The sequence below is a fragment of the Ascochyta rabiei genome, chromosome 3, assembly GCF_004011695.2.
Source record: "Ascochyta rabiei chromosome 3, complete sequence".
NCBI classification, from domain to species: domain Eukaryota; kingdom Fungi; phylum Ascomycota; class Dothideomycetes; order Pleosporales; family Didymellaceae; genus Ascochyta; species Ascochyta rabiei.
Window position 1 is genome coordinate 1,590,813 of NC_082407.1, and position 15,411 is coordinate 1,606,223.

The 15,411-nt window shown below is 55.0% G+C and overlaps 9 protein-coding genes across 10 annotated transcripts, besides 5 other annotated features; 5 read left to right on the top strand and 4 right to left on the bottom strand.

Moving 5' to 3' along the window:
• Positions 1-536: 536 nt before the first annotated feature.
• EKO05_0002111 (Gamma-butyrobetaine dioxygenase) lies at positions 537-2,045 on the bottom strand (the record flags this gene model as incomplete). Its single annotated transcript, XM_038947433.1, has 1 exon — positions 537-2,045. The coding sequence occupies one exon, from the start codon at positions 2,043-2,045 to the stop codon at positions 537-539; it is 1,509 nt and encodes a 502-aa protein (XP_038792783.1).
• Positions 957-992: a tandem repeat.
• A 219-nt stretch (positions 2,046-2,264) lies between the features above and the next one.
• EKO05_0002112 (mitochondrial thiamine pyrophosphate transporter) lies at positions 2,265-3,348 on the top strand (the record flags this gene model as incomplete). Its single annotated transcript, XM_038944128.1, has 3 exons — positions 2,265-2,297; positions 2,350-2,402; positions 2,472-3,348. The coding sequence occupies 3 exons, from the start codon at positions 2,265-2,267 to the stop codon at positions 3,346-3,348; spliced, it is 963 nt and encodes a 320-aa protein (XP_038792784.1).
• A 140-nt stretch (positions 3,349-3,488) lies between these two features.
• EKO05_0002113 (uncharacterized protein) lies at positions 3,489-4,173 on the bottom strand (the record flags this gene model as incomplete). Its single annotated transcript, XM_038944122.1, has 2 exons — positions 3,489-4,039; positions 4,092-4,173. The coding sequence occupies 2 exons, from the start codon at positions 4,171-4,173 to the stop codon at positions 3,489-3,491; spliced, it is 633 nt and encodes a 210-aa protein (XP_038792785.1).
• A 423-nt stretch (positions 4,174-4,596) lies between these two features.
• On the top strand, positions 4,597-5,769 carry EKO05_0002114 (uncharacterized protein; the record flags this gene model as incomplete). Its single annotated transcript, XM_038947434.1, has 1 exon — positions 4,597-5,769. One exon carries the CDS (start codon positions 4,597-4,599, stop codon positions 5,767-5,769), a length of 1,173 nt encoding a protein of 390 aa, XP_038792786.1.
• Positions 5,731-5,749: a tandem repeat.
• A 605-nt stretch (positions 5,770-6,374) lies between the features above and the next one.
• Positions 6,375-7,600, bottom strand: EKO05_0002115 (uncharacterized protein; the record flags this gene model as incomplete). Its single annotated transcript, XM_038944009.1, has 4 exons — positions 6,375-6,823; positions 6,880-7,001; positions 7,057-7,396; positions 7,447-7,600. 4 exons carry the CDS (start codon positions 7,598-7,600, stop codon positions 6,375-6,377), a joined length of 1,065 nt encoding a protein of 354 aa, XP_038792787.1.
• A 1,410-nt stretch (positions 7,601-9,010) lies between these two features.
• EKO05_0002116 (uncharacterized protein) lies at positions 9,011-9,993 on the top strand (the record flags this gene model as incomplete). Its single annotated transcript, XM_038944186.1, has 2 exons — positions 9,011-9,121; positions 9,175-9,993. 2 exons carry the CDS (start codon positions 9,011-9,013, stop codon positions 9,991-9,993), a joined length of 930 nt encoding a protein of 309 aa, XP_038792788.1.
• Positions 9,175-9,230: a tandem repeat.
• Positions 9,994-10,479: 486 nt separating the features above from the next.
• EKO05_0002117 (Origin recognition complex subunit 3) lies at positions 10,480-12,682 on the top strand (the record flags this gene model as incomplete). Its single annotated transcript, XM_038943999.1, has 4 exons — positions 10,480-10,635; positions 10,685-11,148; positions 11,197-12,525; positions 12,577-12,682. 4 exons carry the CDS (start codon positions 10,480-10,482, stop codon positions 12,680-12,682), a joined length of 2,055 nt encoding a protein of 684 aa, XP_038792789.1.
• Positions 12,488-12,522: a tandem repeat.
• Positions 12,683-12,754: 72 nt separating the features above from the next.
• EKO05_0002118 (3-hydroxyanthranilate 3,4-dioxygenase) lies at positions 12,755-13,354 on the bottom strand (the record flags this gene model as incomplete). The annotated part of the gene is made up of 1 exon (XM_038944123.2): positions 12,755-13,354. The coding sequence occupies one exon, from the start codon at positions 13,352-13,354 to the stop codon at positions 12,755-12,757; it is 600 nt and encodes a 199-aa protein (XP_038792790.2).
• Positions 12,807-12,865: a tandem repeat.
• A 392-nt stretch (positions 13,355-13,746) lies between the features above and the next one.
• Positions 13,747-14,609, top strand: EKO05_0002119 (copper transpport protein; the record flags this gene model as incomplete). Of its 2 annotated transcripts, XM_059635833.1 has the most annotated exons (4): positions 13,747-13,920; positions 13,984-14,185; positions 14,309-14,441; positions 14,495-14,609. In XM_059635833.1, 4 exons carry the CDS (start codon positions 13,747-13,749, stop codon positions 14,607-14,609), a joined length of 624 nt encoding a protein of 207 aa, XP_059491816.1. The 2 variants fall into 2 exon arrangements, with proteins under 2 accessions (XP_059491816.1, XP_059491815.1); XM_059635832.1 differs by having other exon boundaries at positions 13,984-14,609.
• Positions 14,610-15,411: the final 802 nt, after the last annotated feature.

The following is a 15,411-nucleotide window of genomic DNA, read 5'->3' on the forward strand; positions in this document are numbered from 1 at the left end:
ACTGATCGGATATCTACCAATGAGACATGAAGATCATCACTCCTTACGTAAACACAAATAGCCTCGATCATGCCTCAGATATGGGCCGCTTTCACCAACGATTGACCTGGTCTTGAGATATCGGACATCAACAGGCGAAGCAAACGTTCTACGCCTTAACAAAATTCCATCGGTATTTATTGGCGGGAGCAAAGCTGCCTACGTTCCCTCCACGGGCGGCATCTCCATTGTCGAGCTGAACGCGAGGCTGTATAGCTGAAGATGGTTGGGGTTGAAGCGAATAAGCCTTAGCACTCGTTTTCCCAAACAGCTCTGGAAGGACATTAGCAAAAAACACAGGATGCGTTGACAGTGGCACACTCGAGCGCTTAGCATGGTTTGCCATAAACAAAAGAAAATGCCAGTCTAGGCACACGAACTAGTCTATGCCGACTTATACTGCCCTCACACGCTATGCACGCATCCATACAAGCACCTATGCTATGCGATACCTCAACACCATTCAATGCAAGGCTCCGTTCTATAATCAAACCATTTCACTCTCCGTTGACAGGATACCTCACCGTACCCTCCGCATTCCAATTGCCTTCATACCTCTCCTGCAGCACCCTCAACTTGCTGAAGAAAACATCATCGTCCACGTACGCGCCTTTGAGCCACCTCTCCCCCTTTGTCGCATCAAACGCTCTTCTTGCATGCAGCACTCTCCTGTTGTCGAAGATGACGCACTCGCCCTCGTTCAGTCTGTACTCGTACAGGTTCTCCTCGGCGCTGAGCAGCTTCTCGTATGCGTTCGACGCGGCAATGAAGGAGCGGAAAGACGTCTGGTTGTTGCTGCCGATGCGGGCTTCGAAGGGGGCCTGAAACGGCGGGCTCCAATTTACGCGGCGGATGGCGAGGTTCGTGGGCTCGTTGTATTTGGGATAGGGGAAGAGTTCGATGACCGGGCGGGTGAAGTGGTAGTGGTGTGTTGGGTGGTGGTAGTGGTAGGTCACGGGGAAGGTGCAGAGAGTGCGGAAGTAGAGGGCTGAATAGCGTTGGAGCTGGTGCACGGCGTTGAAGGCGTCGCTGAAGAAAGATTCGCCACCGGGCGTGCGAGCGCGCAAGGAGTGGAGGAGCTGGAGATGTGGTGGGTTTGAGGTGTAGAGGAGGTCCATGTGCAGTCCGAGGAATTGGGGGGTATAGGCGATGTTCTCTGCTTTGGCTTTGGAGCGGACGTCCCAGGTGCGGCCGTAAAACGTATCCTTGAGGTTGCCGATGCGCTCTGAGAGCTTGACTACTGACTCCTCTGACTCGGGGACGTTCTTGATAAAAAGCAGACCGTATCTATGCAGGTGGGTAAGAGCGTCGTAGAGAACCTCATCCTGAGCCATGTAGTCGTTGTAGTCGAGCCACTTGTTATCTTTTGTGATCTTCTGTTTGTCCCAGAGCACACGTTCGTCGTGCCGTACACCACCTCTTAACTCGACCTCCTGGTGGATTGCTCTTCGCAGCCAGTCAACTGAGTGTCGTGTGCGGTGGTCTGGTCCATATCCCTTTACGTCATTGCTCCACTGGAGCTCAATCAAAGGACCCTTCTCTTCGTCTTCAACAAGCTTATAACTTCCTTCTAAATCTTCCGGGATGTCTGAAGTCTGGAAAAGTTTCTGCTTGCTGTGCGGGTCTTTGCATTGCAGACATGAGCAACTGTCCCGCAGGAACGCTGTGTCGAACACTCGAGCATTTCCGTCAATTTCCACAGCGACATGCTTGGCAGGTGCACCGTCTGCTTGCCCAATTTGCGGTTCTTCGGGGACGGGATGTTCTTGTGCAGCCTTCTCTGCGAGTTCCTTCTCTTTCTGCGCTCTGATCTGTAGCTTGCTCTGCCGATAAGGGCCGTCAATGGCGGGCGACCATTCCGCTTGCTGTGCAGAGCTTGAGGACTTGCTCCAGAAAGATCGAAAGGAAAAGTGTCTTCTCTGAACGGAAGTTGCTGATTGATATCTCGGCGCGATTTGCCGTGCGGACCTGAGCGCAGGCAATTTGGTGGTAACGTTCAATGACATGGTGTTTGGGGGTTGTCCAGCAGCAGCGAAGCCGGGGAAGTGCAGCGTTTCTTAATCAAAAGCCGACGCACCTCGGCTGCTGTTCTCGCGGAATTGACCACCGCTTTGACATTGTTCCCCTTTCTCCGGCTTTTTCCACGATCGCATCCCACGCCGGCAGATAGCACAGCGTGTCCGCGGCACGTGTGCGCCATTGTCCCTAGTCAAGGTTCTGGGCGCATGTCTGAGGGTGTCGCGCAGCTCAAGCATGAGGTACGCGCTGGCCGAGCTGCTCGTGAGGTGCACAACAACTGACCGTTTGTAGGGCTCGCAGCGACAGGTCGTGGTAGCTGGCGCTGTCGCCGGCCTTGTGTCGCGGTATGTCCGCAGCCATGTTTACTCTCGGGGTATTGCACGCGCTCCAAGGCACTGACTGATGTGCGACAGCTTTGTTATAGCTCCCCTCGACGTCATCAAAATCCGCCTACAACTCCAGATCCACTCGCTCTCCGACCCCCTCAGCGTCCGCGGCGTCCATGGCCCCGTCTACAAAGGAACCTTGGGCACCCTCAAGCAGATCCTGCAACAAGAAGGCCTGACAGGGCTATGGAAGGGCAACATCCCCGCTGAACTGATGTACCTGGCCTATGGAAGCATTCAGTTTTCTGCCTACACATACGTCTCGTCTCTCTTGGAGCACCCCTCGCAGCCAGTACCTCTTCCTGGCTCAGCTGTCAACTTCATCAGCGGCGCTGCTGCAGGTGCGGCCGCGACAACGGCTACCTACCCGCTCGATCTGCTGCGCACACGGTTTGCCGCCCAGGGCATCAATCGCGTGTACACATCCATTGCAGCCTCACTCAAGCAGATCGCGCAGCAGGAAGGGCCCACGGGATTCTTCCGCGGCCTGGGCGCTGGCGTGAGCCAGATTGTGCCCTATATGGGCTTGTTTTTTGCGACTTATGAGGGTCTGAAGCCACTCGTGGCAGACTCGCCCGTACCCTTGCCCTTTGGCACTTCGGATGCCGCTGCCGGCGTAATTGCCAGTGTCTTGTCTAAAACTGCCGTTTACCCTCTTGACACCACACGAAAGCGTCTGCAGGTTCAAGGGCCCATGTTGACACGCTACGTACATGGTAACATACCCGAGTATAGAGGTGTGATGAGTACGGTGTTGCGCATATGGAGGCAGGAGGGTAGACGTGGCATGTACCGCGGCCTAACAGTCAGCTTGCTCAAGGCCGCGCCTGCGAGCGCCGTCACCATGTGGACGTACGAAAGAGCCATGGCATTTATGCTGGCTTGGGAACAAGAGCGAGCGTGAGACATGTTTATTGCATCCAGAAGGCAGCGTCGAAGCTACAGCATACACAGATAGCACAAATATAAATAATGTATTGTATTCATCTGTTCTGTTACCTCTTGCAGCACACATCACAGCTTCACCCTGACTCCACCGTCCAGTCACGCAACATTCTTCTCCAGCCACTCCTCCCACTGCTTCTCCGTCCAACTCGAGCTAATGTCATTGTTCACCACCCCGTCGAACACGACCGTCGGCGTAACATGCACGCCCTGTAAGCGATTCTGCTTTGTCTGCAGCTTCACATAATCCGTAACCCCATTGCCTGCATTCAACCCACCGTCCTCGTTTGGCTTATCACTGATCTCCAACAACGCATACACCTGCTTCTCATCCACGCCCACGCTACCTGCTATCTTCGCCAGCCTCTTGTACGTGTTGTTTCTCGTCTCGTTCACAACGCTGACATCGAAGAAGTCCTTCTGCTGCTCGAACAGCTTCTCGCTGAAGTCGTAGAACTTGTCAGGTTGGACCTTGAGCACAGCGAACCCAGCTTCGTGAACGAGCGTGGACGACGGGTGCCAGGGCTGGATCTGCTGGCGGAAGATGGTGACGACGCGGTCCGAGTACTTCTCTAGCAGCGTGTTGCGCAGCGGGCCGCTGTAGACGGTTTTGAAGAGCTTGGCGCTGAAGGGGCAGACGTAGTCGAGGTCTGTGGTGGGGTTAGGGATTGTGCGTGGTGGGGATACAAGTTGGGGACGTACAGATCTCGATGGTGTGCACGGCTTTGGGCTGGATGGCGGTTGAAGCGAGCTTCTGGCCAGCGAACTTGGGTGCGAGGGACATTTTTTGCTGTGTCGTGTGTGTTGTGGAACAAGGTCTCAGACCGAACAGAGTTACGAGTAGCTCATATACAGAAGAAAGAGCGGAAGCAGAGTAAGAAAGCACGCAAGATCACGCTGAGGGGTAGCTTCGGATGCTCTGGAGCTTCAAGTATGCCGACAACGATCGACGGTCATGGATATCAATTCTGGAATATGATTCGAGGCTTTCCAAGACAGTACTCTACTATAGTACACAGTTCCTACAAGGAAAGACTTGAAGATCGAAAGCTCAGACAGGCCGCAGCAAGGCAGCTGTGAATGCTCGGTCAAGCTATACCCAGAGCCCCACATCAGCTCCAACTCCGCAGACCTCAGGCCACTTGAACATGCAACATCATATCTTCCCACCATAACTACTCTTCGCAATTCCTAACTCTATGCCACCATGTCAGATCCAGGCTCTATAGATGACGACCTCCTCGCTCGCCTAAACGCGCTCAAGAAGTCTAGCGTCAGTCTCGATCCTACACGCAGCTCTTCTACTGCGTCAACGCGGTCCCCGAGGCCCACGGATGAACTCGCCTCCCGCTTCGCACGTCTAGGCTCTGAATCACCTTCCGGCTCGCCGCAGCCCTCACGAACGGCATCTACAAACAACGTCGTGGCCCCTGCAGCGCCAAGCTACCTGGAGGGCGTGGCGCAAGGTGTCGGAGGTGGGACGGTCGAGTTCAGCGAGGAGGATGAGAAAAGCCTGGAGGAGCTGCTTGGAGAGTTGAATGGCGCTATGGGAGACAAGAAGGAGTGGGACATGAGTCGGAAAGAGCAGGGAGACGTTGGGAAGCTGCTCAAGGACATGAGGACCATGCTGCCAGAACTACAGAACGGCCGGGCCCAAGAGGCCAAGCAACGGAACCAAACCGGTCACAAAGGCAGAGGGGAGGCGCTCACCGACTGGGAGAATGTTGAGTTCGATGTCGGTAGTGGGTCTGTGGGACCTAAGCATGACACAGAGGACACAGAAGGCGAAGAAGACGGAGACGGCGAGCAGAAGAAGCAAACCGAGCAAGAAGAAGCAGACGACGTGATAGCACGCATCATGGCGGAGCTTGAAATCAGCAAGAAGTACGACCCTCCATCCCCGGCCCCAGAAGACGACCGTAACGCGCAAGCCTCCACCGAGGAGACCAACACAAACGACACCCCGCTATCTCTGCCCTCCGCACCAACAACGCTCAAAGAGCCCACCGACTCATTCGACGCAACTCAAGCCCTCGAAGACGCCTTCACAGCGCGTCTCGCCGCCCTCGCCGGCCCCCAAACCGACTCTCTGGGCCTCCCTTCCGCGCCCTCCTTTGCGCCCTCAGCGAAGCCGCCCAAAGTGCAATCCAACCTGCAGAACAAGCTCGACGAGGAAATCGACACCTGGTGCATCATCTGCCAGGACGACGCGACGCTGAAGTGTCTGGGCTGCGAAGGCGACCTGTATTGCAGAAACTGCTGGATGGAGGGGCATCGGGGGGAGAGCGCTGGGTTGGAGGAGAGGAGGCATAGAGCGGTGGAGTTTGTGAAGGGCGGCGATAAGAAGAAGAAGAAGAAGAGACTGGCGGCTGCGGGATGAGCGAGACTTCCTGCATGAAGGAACATCAACCATAACACTCAGCGCAGAGGCTCGGATGGGGCCTTGTAGCTCCGGCTACCCCTCGCTGGTGTTTGTGCTGTCCTGGTCACCAGACATAGCGGTGAAGCATCTGCGCAAATGCGCATTCTGATGCCCGTCGACGTGTGGCGGACAGAGACCAATGCTGCCCGAATAGCCCGGCGGCGTCCATCCAGTCGCGATCCTGTGTTGTGCATACGCATGGCACAAAGGCGTCAGCTCAGCCAGGCCACCCGCTCCACGACCTCGCTCCGTGTTGGCGAGCATGGCGCCAAGTTGGCGGAGGGAACAGCTTGGTCGAGTGCGCCTTGAAGCAGCAGTGAGATTCAGGAATTACAGTAGCGAGCACGCAGCTAGCACAGGCTTTGTAAGCTGGTGTTGCGCTGAATGGATGTGTTGGAGCTTATGTCACAATCAACTCGTGGAATAAGAAAATTACATATCCACTATTGCATCTCGGCAGGCCAGCCACAATCAGCACAGCTGCTAGCTATCCTACACAACCTTTCGCGCAAAGTATACCAAGCTCGCCCTCCAGCACACTATCGCACACCCAGACCCAAGGCCTACGAGTGATCCGTGACATTAATCCCAATCGCCCTCAGCGCCGGCCCAGCATCCAAATCCAGCTTGATAGTATTGGCCTTGATCGCCTCCTCGTAGTAGCTGAGATGCGCATCTCCCTTGACACTGCTATTACCCACAATCTCCAGCGGCAGCACGCCGTTCTTGTACGTGCTCAGGATCATGGAGATGAGCGTGGGCTGGTCGACGCGCGCCTGCATGGGCACGTTGTTCGCGCCCGGCTTGAGGACCAGGTCCGGCAGCAGCGCGTACCCGATGCCCTTTCCGGACACGCCTAGGTTCATGGTTACGTTGCCCAGGTCGAGCGTCATGACGGACGGGTTGGGGATGTGCACTGTGCCTAGCATGTTGGAGCCGTCGGAGAGGATTTCGGACTTGCCTGAGAGGATCTTGATGTCGGAGATGTTGAGGCCCGAGAGGTGGTTGAGACCTGTGTGGGGAGTTAGTTGGTGTGTTTAAGAGAGCTGGAGGGCTAGGTGAGCGCACCTTTCATGGTAATTTTTTTGTTGTAGTGCACGTCTGTTGCGGGGAGGTTGGGGGTGTGGATCGTGGTGTCACCGTTGAGGTCAATGGTGAGCTCTTCGCTGGACAGAACGGCCTTGGTGTACCTGTGTGATCTGTCAGATGGGATGTTGGCTGGTTTCAGGTTGGTCATTGACTTACGCGGCGAAGGCATCAGCCGAGTTGAAAGTCACATCCTGCTCCACCGTGATGAACGTCTCCGATTCGGACTTTGCTTCAGGAATGTTGATGTAGATGAAAGGCTCTTGGCCTTCGAGTGACAAACCGGCGCGGAAGGTTTCGATCCTAGGGTGGTAGCTACTGTCGCTTCTGATGACATTTTCAATCTTCAAGTGTACGCTGTCGGGACTTGGGTCCGTGACTTCCATGTTTGTCACCTCGAGTGTCGAGTCATTGATCTCATGCTGCGCCTTCTTAGGCAGACCAATAAATATCAACGGCAGTACAATGACCAGGACGAGGGCAATCAGGATAAGGCAGTCTGTTGATAGTCAATATCTGTTCGTTGCAAAATACATGGACGCAACGCACCACACCACCAAAACTTCCTACAGTGGTTCTTGACTCGTCCGCCCGCACCAGGCTTTGGACCGGGAGGGTACAGTTTGTTCATAACACCCCCTTTCCGTGGCGTGGTGTACACCTCCTCTGCCCTGGCGGGTTCCGTCTTTGAGCCGACGTCCATGTTGTCGAGGCGCTGTTGCAGGATTGGCTTCTCGAAAAATCCCTTACGGAGGGAGTCTGGAGGGCGTGCTCGTGGTGAAGTTTCACTCGAATATGGTTACACGATAGACGAACAGCTCACAATGGGACACAAACTACCCCAGAGCCGAACACCAGGTGGAGACCTGCGGGGAAAGGGTCCTTTTGAGATGCAAGAGCTGGAGACCGAAGCACATGAGCATCTCGACGAAGATCCTCACGGATCAGATCGTATACAGGCGCCCTGCCGAAAGTAAGAACGGACGTCGACAGAGGCGCGGTCACTGACAGGGTATGCGCAACGAATGGCATTCAGCCGCCAGAGCTTGATATGGCAGAGCCCCGAGATGATTGCCACCATGTCTTCACGAATAGCACTAAGCCGAGGCACGAGTTTTGTCTGGTTGAGAGGATCGACTGACACATGTTTCTGATTGCTAACGAAAATGTAGCAGTGATGTGTAACGTATGGTACTCCAATGCGCTGAGTGGCTCATCGCTCGGAAGCTAACATCCTAAGCCATCTCTCCGGTTTCCTCTCGGTGCTTCCGACGTGATCGAGAGGCGTGGAATCTCCAAACCATTGGCGACAGGACTGATGAAGAACAGGGGAAGTGTGGTCAGGACCGTCAGGCAGACGGCCGAGCGTAGAGCCCCTGCAACGCTCCCCGGAATTGGCGGAACGCAGGCGTTCAGAGGCTCCCGCTGTGGGGAAGAATCCTGGCTCACAACCAATCCGAAGCATGGCTGACCGGCAACTCGCCTCTTTCGAGCCAAAAAGCTTTTTCTTTGCATTGGAGGTCGCCAAAGGAGCATGTGAGCTAGGACTCAATAAAGTTGATGCAGCGAAATTTTCACATGAAGCAGCGCCAGCTGTTGGACGGACGGCCTGACCGTTTCCCAAGCTGGCGGTTGGTGAGCATTTGTTTGTTTGCTTGAGCAACGCAGAGCGCGACACAAGGTCGATGCCGTAGAGTGACGGCTAGCTGGCTTGCGTGCTTGTGGTTGGCTCACAATATAGCGTAAGAATCGTTACTGTCCGCTCAAGGCCTCGAAGCCGTCTGCATTCTTTGAAATTGATGGGTCATGCGCAAATGAAGGCGCCCAGTACGGCGATCCCAGCTGACATGGCGCAAACGTCCGGATGGAGCACCGCGGGTAGGCAGCTTATAGAGTCCTTCCGACCTCGACTTCATGACGAGGCGGCTGCCGGTGAGAGACGTCGTTCGATAGAAGAGTGTGGGGAAGCAGCGATCGCTGTCAGGAACGCGGGGGCCAAGCATGACGCTACCGGTACCTACGGTATGTGGGCCGGCGCAGGAAGACTTGTTGGAAGGCTGCGATTCGTGAGTGAGCAGCCACTCACAGCAACGACAGCAACGACAGCAACAACATGTCGCAATCCGATGAGGAAGATGATTATATGAACATGGTGTTTGAAGACGCGCCAAAAGGGCCCCAATTCGAAACATCATTGCAGCGCGCCGCGCGCAAACGCAAAGAGGTGGGCATATGCCGATGCTGATTTGTGTGCGCATGGTGCTGATACATGTACAGGCCGAAGCCAGAGCACGGCAGAAGAGCAAAGCCGAGAAGGAAGCCGACGCCGAGGCAGCGCGAGAAGAAGCGCTTGCGACTGCGCTGCCCGAGACGAACAAAGGCTTCAAGATGATGGCTAAATTCGGCTTCAAACAGGGCGACACCCTAGGCAAATCCGAAGACGCACGCAAGGCGCCGATCGCAGTCGACGTCAAGGCAGACAGGGCCGGCATTGGTCTGGAGTCGGAGAAGAAGCGCAAGTTCCGCGAGCAATGGGAGGAGGCCGACCGCCTGGCCAAACGCTCCAAGGAAGAAGAGGGCGACTACCTCGAGGTACGGCGCCAGGAGCAGGAAGAGAAGAAGGCCGAGAGAGACCTCGACAATGCACAGCGCACAGCGGAGCGACTGTACGACAAGGAAGCAGAAGACAAGGGTACACCAGAGCCCAGCGATAAGCCTCTCAACCATGTCAACCTGCTCTGGCGCAGCCGCGTCAGGAAGCGGGTGGAGATACAGCAAGACAAGCAGCAACGGCGCGAACTGAACAACAGCCTTGCGTCGCGACTGCCCACTCTAGCGGATGAAGGTGACCAAGACAACGACGCGAAGGTCGCACTAGGCCAGGATCTGACGCCGTTCTACACAACGCTCGAGAACGACCTCGAAGCAGAAGACCCTGAGTTGGCTGACTTCGAAGCACGGCCAGTAATAGAGCGACTTGAGAAGGTATTGCTCTACCTGCGCGATAAGTTCCACTACTGCCTCTACTGCGGGTATCAGTATCCCGATGCAGAGCTGGAAGGCTGTCCAGGAGTAACAGAGGAGGATCACGACTGATTTGTGCCATATCCTCACCACTTGTCCCTGTGCTTATGACTGAGTTATCCATGCCGCGTAAACGACCGCATAGTAAGTATCGCGACAGCAAACGCTCTAGACTTGGTGTGCTTTGGCACCTTGACGAGGCTTTTGTGCCTCCAAGACACGCGTTCTGCTATTGGAGTGCCCAACTTCAACGAACAGTGCCCAGGGCCCCGAGCGCCAAGTGCGTGCGTGGTTTTGAGAGCCTGAAGGCAGTGGCAGTGGCCTGGTAGAAACTGTAGATACCCAATTCATTGAGAGTCACTGTGTACACATGTATTATGTCCCTTCTTCCACGTGGTCTTGTAACCTTTGTGACTGAGCCTCGTTCGGGAGTGATATCAGCTTAGCTTTTTCCACGTGCCCACGCGCTTTAGCGCCGGTCGCGCGTACTCTCCTGTGGACCCTTCCATTTCATCTCCAACAACACCTGGAAGCCTGTGGAGAATAATAGGAACAACCATGGAACACCAGAGATGCTATGTTTACCGGCCGCCAGAGATTGAAGAGCGAGCAACCAAGCGTCAACGCACAAAAAATGCCCAATTCCAGCCCCAGCTGCAAGAGCGACTCCAGATCTATCGAGAGCTATGGGACCAGCAAGAGCTACGTATCCAGGTAGCATTCATCCGAGCCAAATGATTGGATTCGTGGCTGACGTTTGCAGAACACGTTAGAAGAGGCAGACAGTGCTACACAGCAGGATATCGTTGACTTTGTTTCGGCGTCAGGGTCGTTACCAGATGAGCCCAAGTCCGCCATACCAACAGGTCTTGTCGTCGCAGGACCAAGCATCGCATCCCATGGACCCTATTTCGAACGATTGGGAAGAAAGATTAGATCAGATACGGACAGCGCCTACATTCTGCTAACATCCGGCGAATGTCCTAACCTGAAAACATTGCTTAAGAATCTTATCAAGAAGGCAACGTCGCGAGTTGTGGACGACGACGAGGACGAGCTTGACCAGCCAAGCAAGCCTTCGAGGCATGGGCCGAAGTTGCTAAACTACGACCTTGGGCATATTCAGGAGTGGCGAAGGAAGAATCAAGTCTCAAGCATCGTCGTCACTATTCAGGATAGCGAGGCGTTTGATGCAGGGTTGCTTGTCGATCTCGTCGATCTACTACAGTGAGTCCAAGTTCTACAAGCATGTCCAAAACATACTTATAATATCAGCTCATGGTTAGACCGTCTGCCGTTTGTGCTGCTTGTTGGCATTGCTACGTCTGCGGACAGCTTTGAAGATCGCTTATCTGGGCAGTCTCTTCGATTTCTCGAAGGGCAAAGATTTGACGTCACACAATCCGACGATATTATCGAGAAGCTGTTCAGCGCAACTGTTGGCAGCCTCGATAATCGCTTGTTCATCGGTCCGCAGCTGTGCCGTCGCATGCTAGACCGACAAAGAGATCATGTGCAGAACGTGCAGGACTTTTGCGATGGTCTTAGATATGCTTACATGTCACACTTCTACGCCAGCTATGCTAGCATCTTCCTGGCCAATAGTCTAAAGTTCCAGCAACTCCAGACGGATGCCATGGAAGCAGTGCGCAACTTGCCATCGTTCCGCCGGCATGTAGAGACCAGACTCGAACAGGGGAGCTTCGGCCCACAGACAGTTCGCAGGTTACTTGAATCGGATCACGAATTGTTCGAGGATGTCAAACATTACACCACATTAGCCCAACAAGAACTGTCTGACTTGAACCACGCAGCACAGATACTGTTCAGCATTCGAGAGGCCCTTCAGATGACACCGAAAATCCGGGCTTCTAGTATATGGATACGTGCAGCATCTTCAGACCTGCTGGAGTCACCACTTCTCCGCGAAACTCTGTTGGTCCTCAAGAAGACTCCGTCTGACAAGTTTGCGAGCGTGCTATCAGCGTTGGAACAACTATCGGGTCTGAAGAAGATACCGATCAAGAAAACGCACAACGGCAACGTGGAGGTCATGGAAGTGAACAGTATTCGAGAAGAATTCGACAATCTCCTCGGACAACAGGAAACGTCCACTCCCCTCCGCACACAACACGACGTTCGCAGCGACAGCCTCCGAACGACCGTAGTTGCGCAGAAAGTGCTTCTCAGCAAGCACAAAGCGGCCCTTTCAAAGCAGGACCAGGCCTATTCAGACTTGGTCACCCGCCTGCACGACGAGCTGGGGTCATTCTTCGAAACGGCTCTCATCGACCCGCAAACGCTGCTCTTTTCCGAGATCTTCACCTACGACCTCAAATCGCCCCACCTCGAAGTCTTCCAGCCTAAGCCACGGTTTGCCATTGAGCGTGCCATGGCTTGCCCCCATGATTACCTGGGCTGTGATTGCTGCGGTGCAGCTGACGGGAAGGAGTCACTCCTTTCTGCCGCGCAACCGGCGACCGCAATCGTGTATCAGCTATACCTCGAGTCGGGAGCTCTCATCAACGTGAGCGATCTGTGGTCAGCTTTCAAGGCGATCGCCGGGGAAGACGATGATGACGACGACGACGACTCGAAGACAATGTAAGTATCTGGTTCTGCTTGTTATGATGGAGCACTTACTGACGATCCAAGGGCACCGTTCCAAAGAGCTCTTGCGGAGCTCAAATACCTGGGCTTGCTCAGGCCAACTAAGAAGAAGACCGACCATGTTGCAAAGGTCATGTGGAAAGGTCTGTAGTTCTTTGTATACAACCACACGCTACAAATACAAACGCGGATCTTGTTGCCCGGCTCTCAACTTCAGCTGCGTCTACGATGGCGTCCACGGCACGTGCTCTCCTGTACTCGTCTTCGCAGTCGCTTCCGCTTCCTTCGCGCTCTCTCCCTCCTCCTCCGCCACGTCGTCTTTCGCCTCCTCCTCTAGCTTGTTCTTGGTCTTGCCGTCTAGTTTCGGAGGAGCGGTATCGCATATCGTGCCACAATTCCCACACGTCCTCGCCTTGGTATCCGCCTTGAACGCATTCACCGCGTCCTTGATCTGCGTCCCTAGATCCGTACAGTGGAACGCGGCCTCGTGGACCTTCTCCCCACAGCTCTGGCAGTACCACCTCAGACGGTCCATGCTGCCCTCCGGCCGGTGTTGTTCCAGCACTATACCCACCGTGTCCTTGAACCTGACAGGGTTGTGTGGGGTATTCGGCGGCAGCAGGAACATGTCGCCCTCGTGGATGTGGATGTCGCGGAACTCGTTGTTGTCGACAACCTTGAGCAGCATGGAGCCTTTGTGTTGGTAGAACCACTCAGCGGTCTCGTTGACGTGGTAGTCGGTGCGCTCGTTGGGCCCGCCGACGATCATGACGGTGATGCTGTCATTGTACACGCAGTAGTTGTTGATGGGCGGCTTGAGCATGTGGGAATTCTCGGATATCCTGGAACTATCAGCGATTTTCCAAGGGCAAGGGAAGGGCTCAGTACCATTTTGGCACGTTCAGTGGCGGCGCGAGAAGTCGCGCTGGAGCTGTGCGGGAAAAGTGACGTTGTGCGTTAATAGCTCCGGAGGCCCGCAACCGTGGGGGCGGCGCTGAGCTTCGAAAGCACCGTACAGCAGGGCGTAGGGATCGCATGGTCGTTGTCATGATAGCAGTCGCTATGGATGGTCAAGGCACCGCAGCAGTATCATAAGGGTTATTGCGTCGTGTGGCGCGTACTGGAAGAGCTGTAAGCAGATCGCCAATGTCATCGATGGCTAGCTGGACCCTGAAACGTGCTCAAGCTTGCGGGGTCTGCAGGGATGGTGCGACGATGGACGATGTCCTGACTCCTGACCCCCTTCGCAACAGTCCTGTTCTGTTCTCTTCTCCTCACAGCTACGTACGGCTACACCATCACGATAGCATGGACCACTTGCACATGGATCACGGTCACATGGACCACGACATGCCCGGCATGGACCACGGCCACAAGTGCAACATGAACGTATGCTTCGCCCGCAGTCCTCGAGCTCTGAAGCACTACGTACAGGAGCTGACAACCGCGCAGATGCTGTTCACGTGGGACACGACAGACCTCTGCGTCGTCTTCCGCAGCTGGCACATCAGCGGCACCTTTTCGCTGATCGTAGCGCTCGTCGGCATCGTACTGCTCACCGCCGGCTACGAGGCTGTGCGCGAGGCGTCGAGGCGGTACGAGGCGCATGCCAACAAGGCGCTCGAGGGCAGAAGGGGCGGTGATGATCTGAGAGGTGAGTTCATGCTCTTCTTGTCTAACGTGAAGCGCTCGTGCGGCGCATGGGGGATTGCGGGCATGTCTTTCCTTGCTTCGTCTACCACACGTTGGAACGACAGCTGAGTTCAGCGCGCGAAAGACGGCATCACGACCGATGAATCGAGCTCATTGCTTCACTCAGGGAGAAACGCGGGAGGCAGTGCTGAGCAGCAGGCGAAGCTTGTCAAGGCTGCGCTGTATGCTGTGCAGGTCTTCTATTCGTTCTTCATCATGTAAGTTGGATCCGGCAAGTCTTTGGTGCATGTGCTGGAACTGATACTTGCAGGTTGTTGTTCATGACATACAATGGCTGGATCATGCTTGCTGTTGCTGCTGGAGCGTTCGTCGGCTACTTGCTTTTTGCCAACTCGAGCCCTACCAAATCGGCTGCTTGCCACTAGTATGCACAGCATCCAATATATTCGGTGTTGCAAGCATGTAAAGAAATCTAAAGGGAAACTTTGAGGTGTGCGGTGTTCTCTCCGAACGCTACTCTCCTTCAGTATCCGGCACATGGTGGTGTGAGGCAACGTGCGATCGACGGTCTAGCGTAACTACTGGCGTTGGGGCACCTGGGGAATACAAATTCAGTCTACAAACCAAGCGCAAGTCGTGATCTATCTGCAGTGGGCATCGACTCTGGACGGTCAAGTTGCCATGGTCTAGGTCGCCTCAACAGGACCCGAGTAGCTGCAGGAGCATTGACGCTTCGGTGCGAGTTACCCCAAGCTTCCCCAGGTGGTTCAGCATTCGTCGGTACAAAGCACTGCCGAGCAGGATATTCGGACAAGGTTCGTCTGCAAAATGTTGTCGCATCAGATCTCGCGTTGAGAATCTGCACGCTCTGAGTCGAACTGTGCGCAATTGACTCGGGTCTCGAAAGCGGAAATGGAGCCCGCACGACGCTGGGCGCGTGCCAGGTTTTGGTGGAGCAAACGCCGGTCGGTTTTTGAGTGCGCGCGACGTTGCGCTGCGGGCAGAATTGCCAAAGCCGGCGATTACCGCGAGATGTTGCAAATGCGCAGGAATAGAGAAGGGCAATGGCAGAGCATTTGCGGTCGCAATCGTCGAGACTCGATGATGCTTCTTAGTGCATGGGTGCCAAACTCGGGTTCACATGCAAGAGCCGCCAGCAAGAACCACGCGTGACCCCGGATTCTCATCAGGTGTCAGCGTCCGTCTGGGCTGTCTCCGGCCAACCAC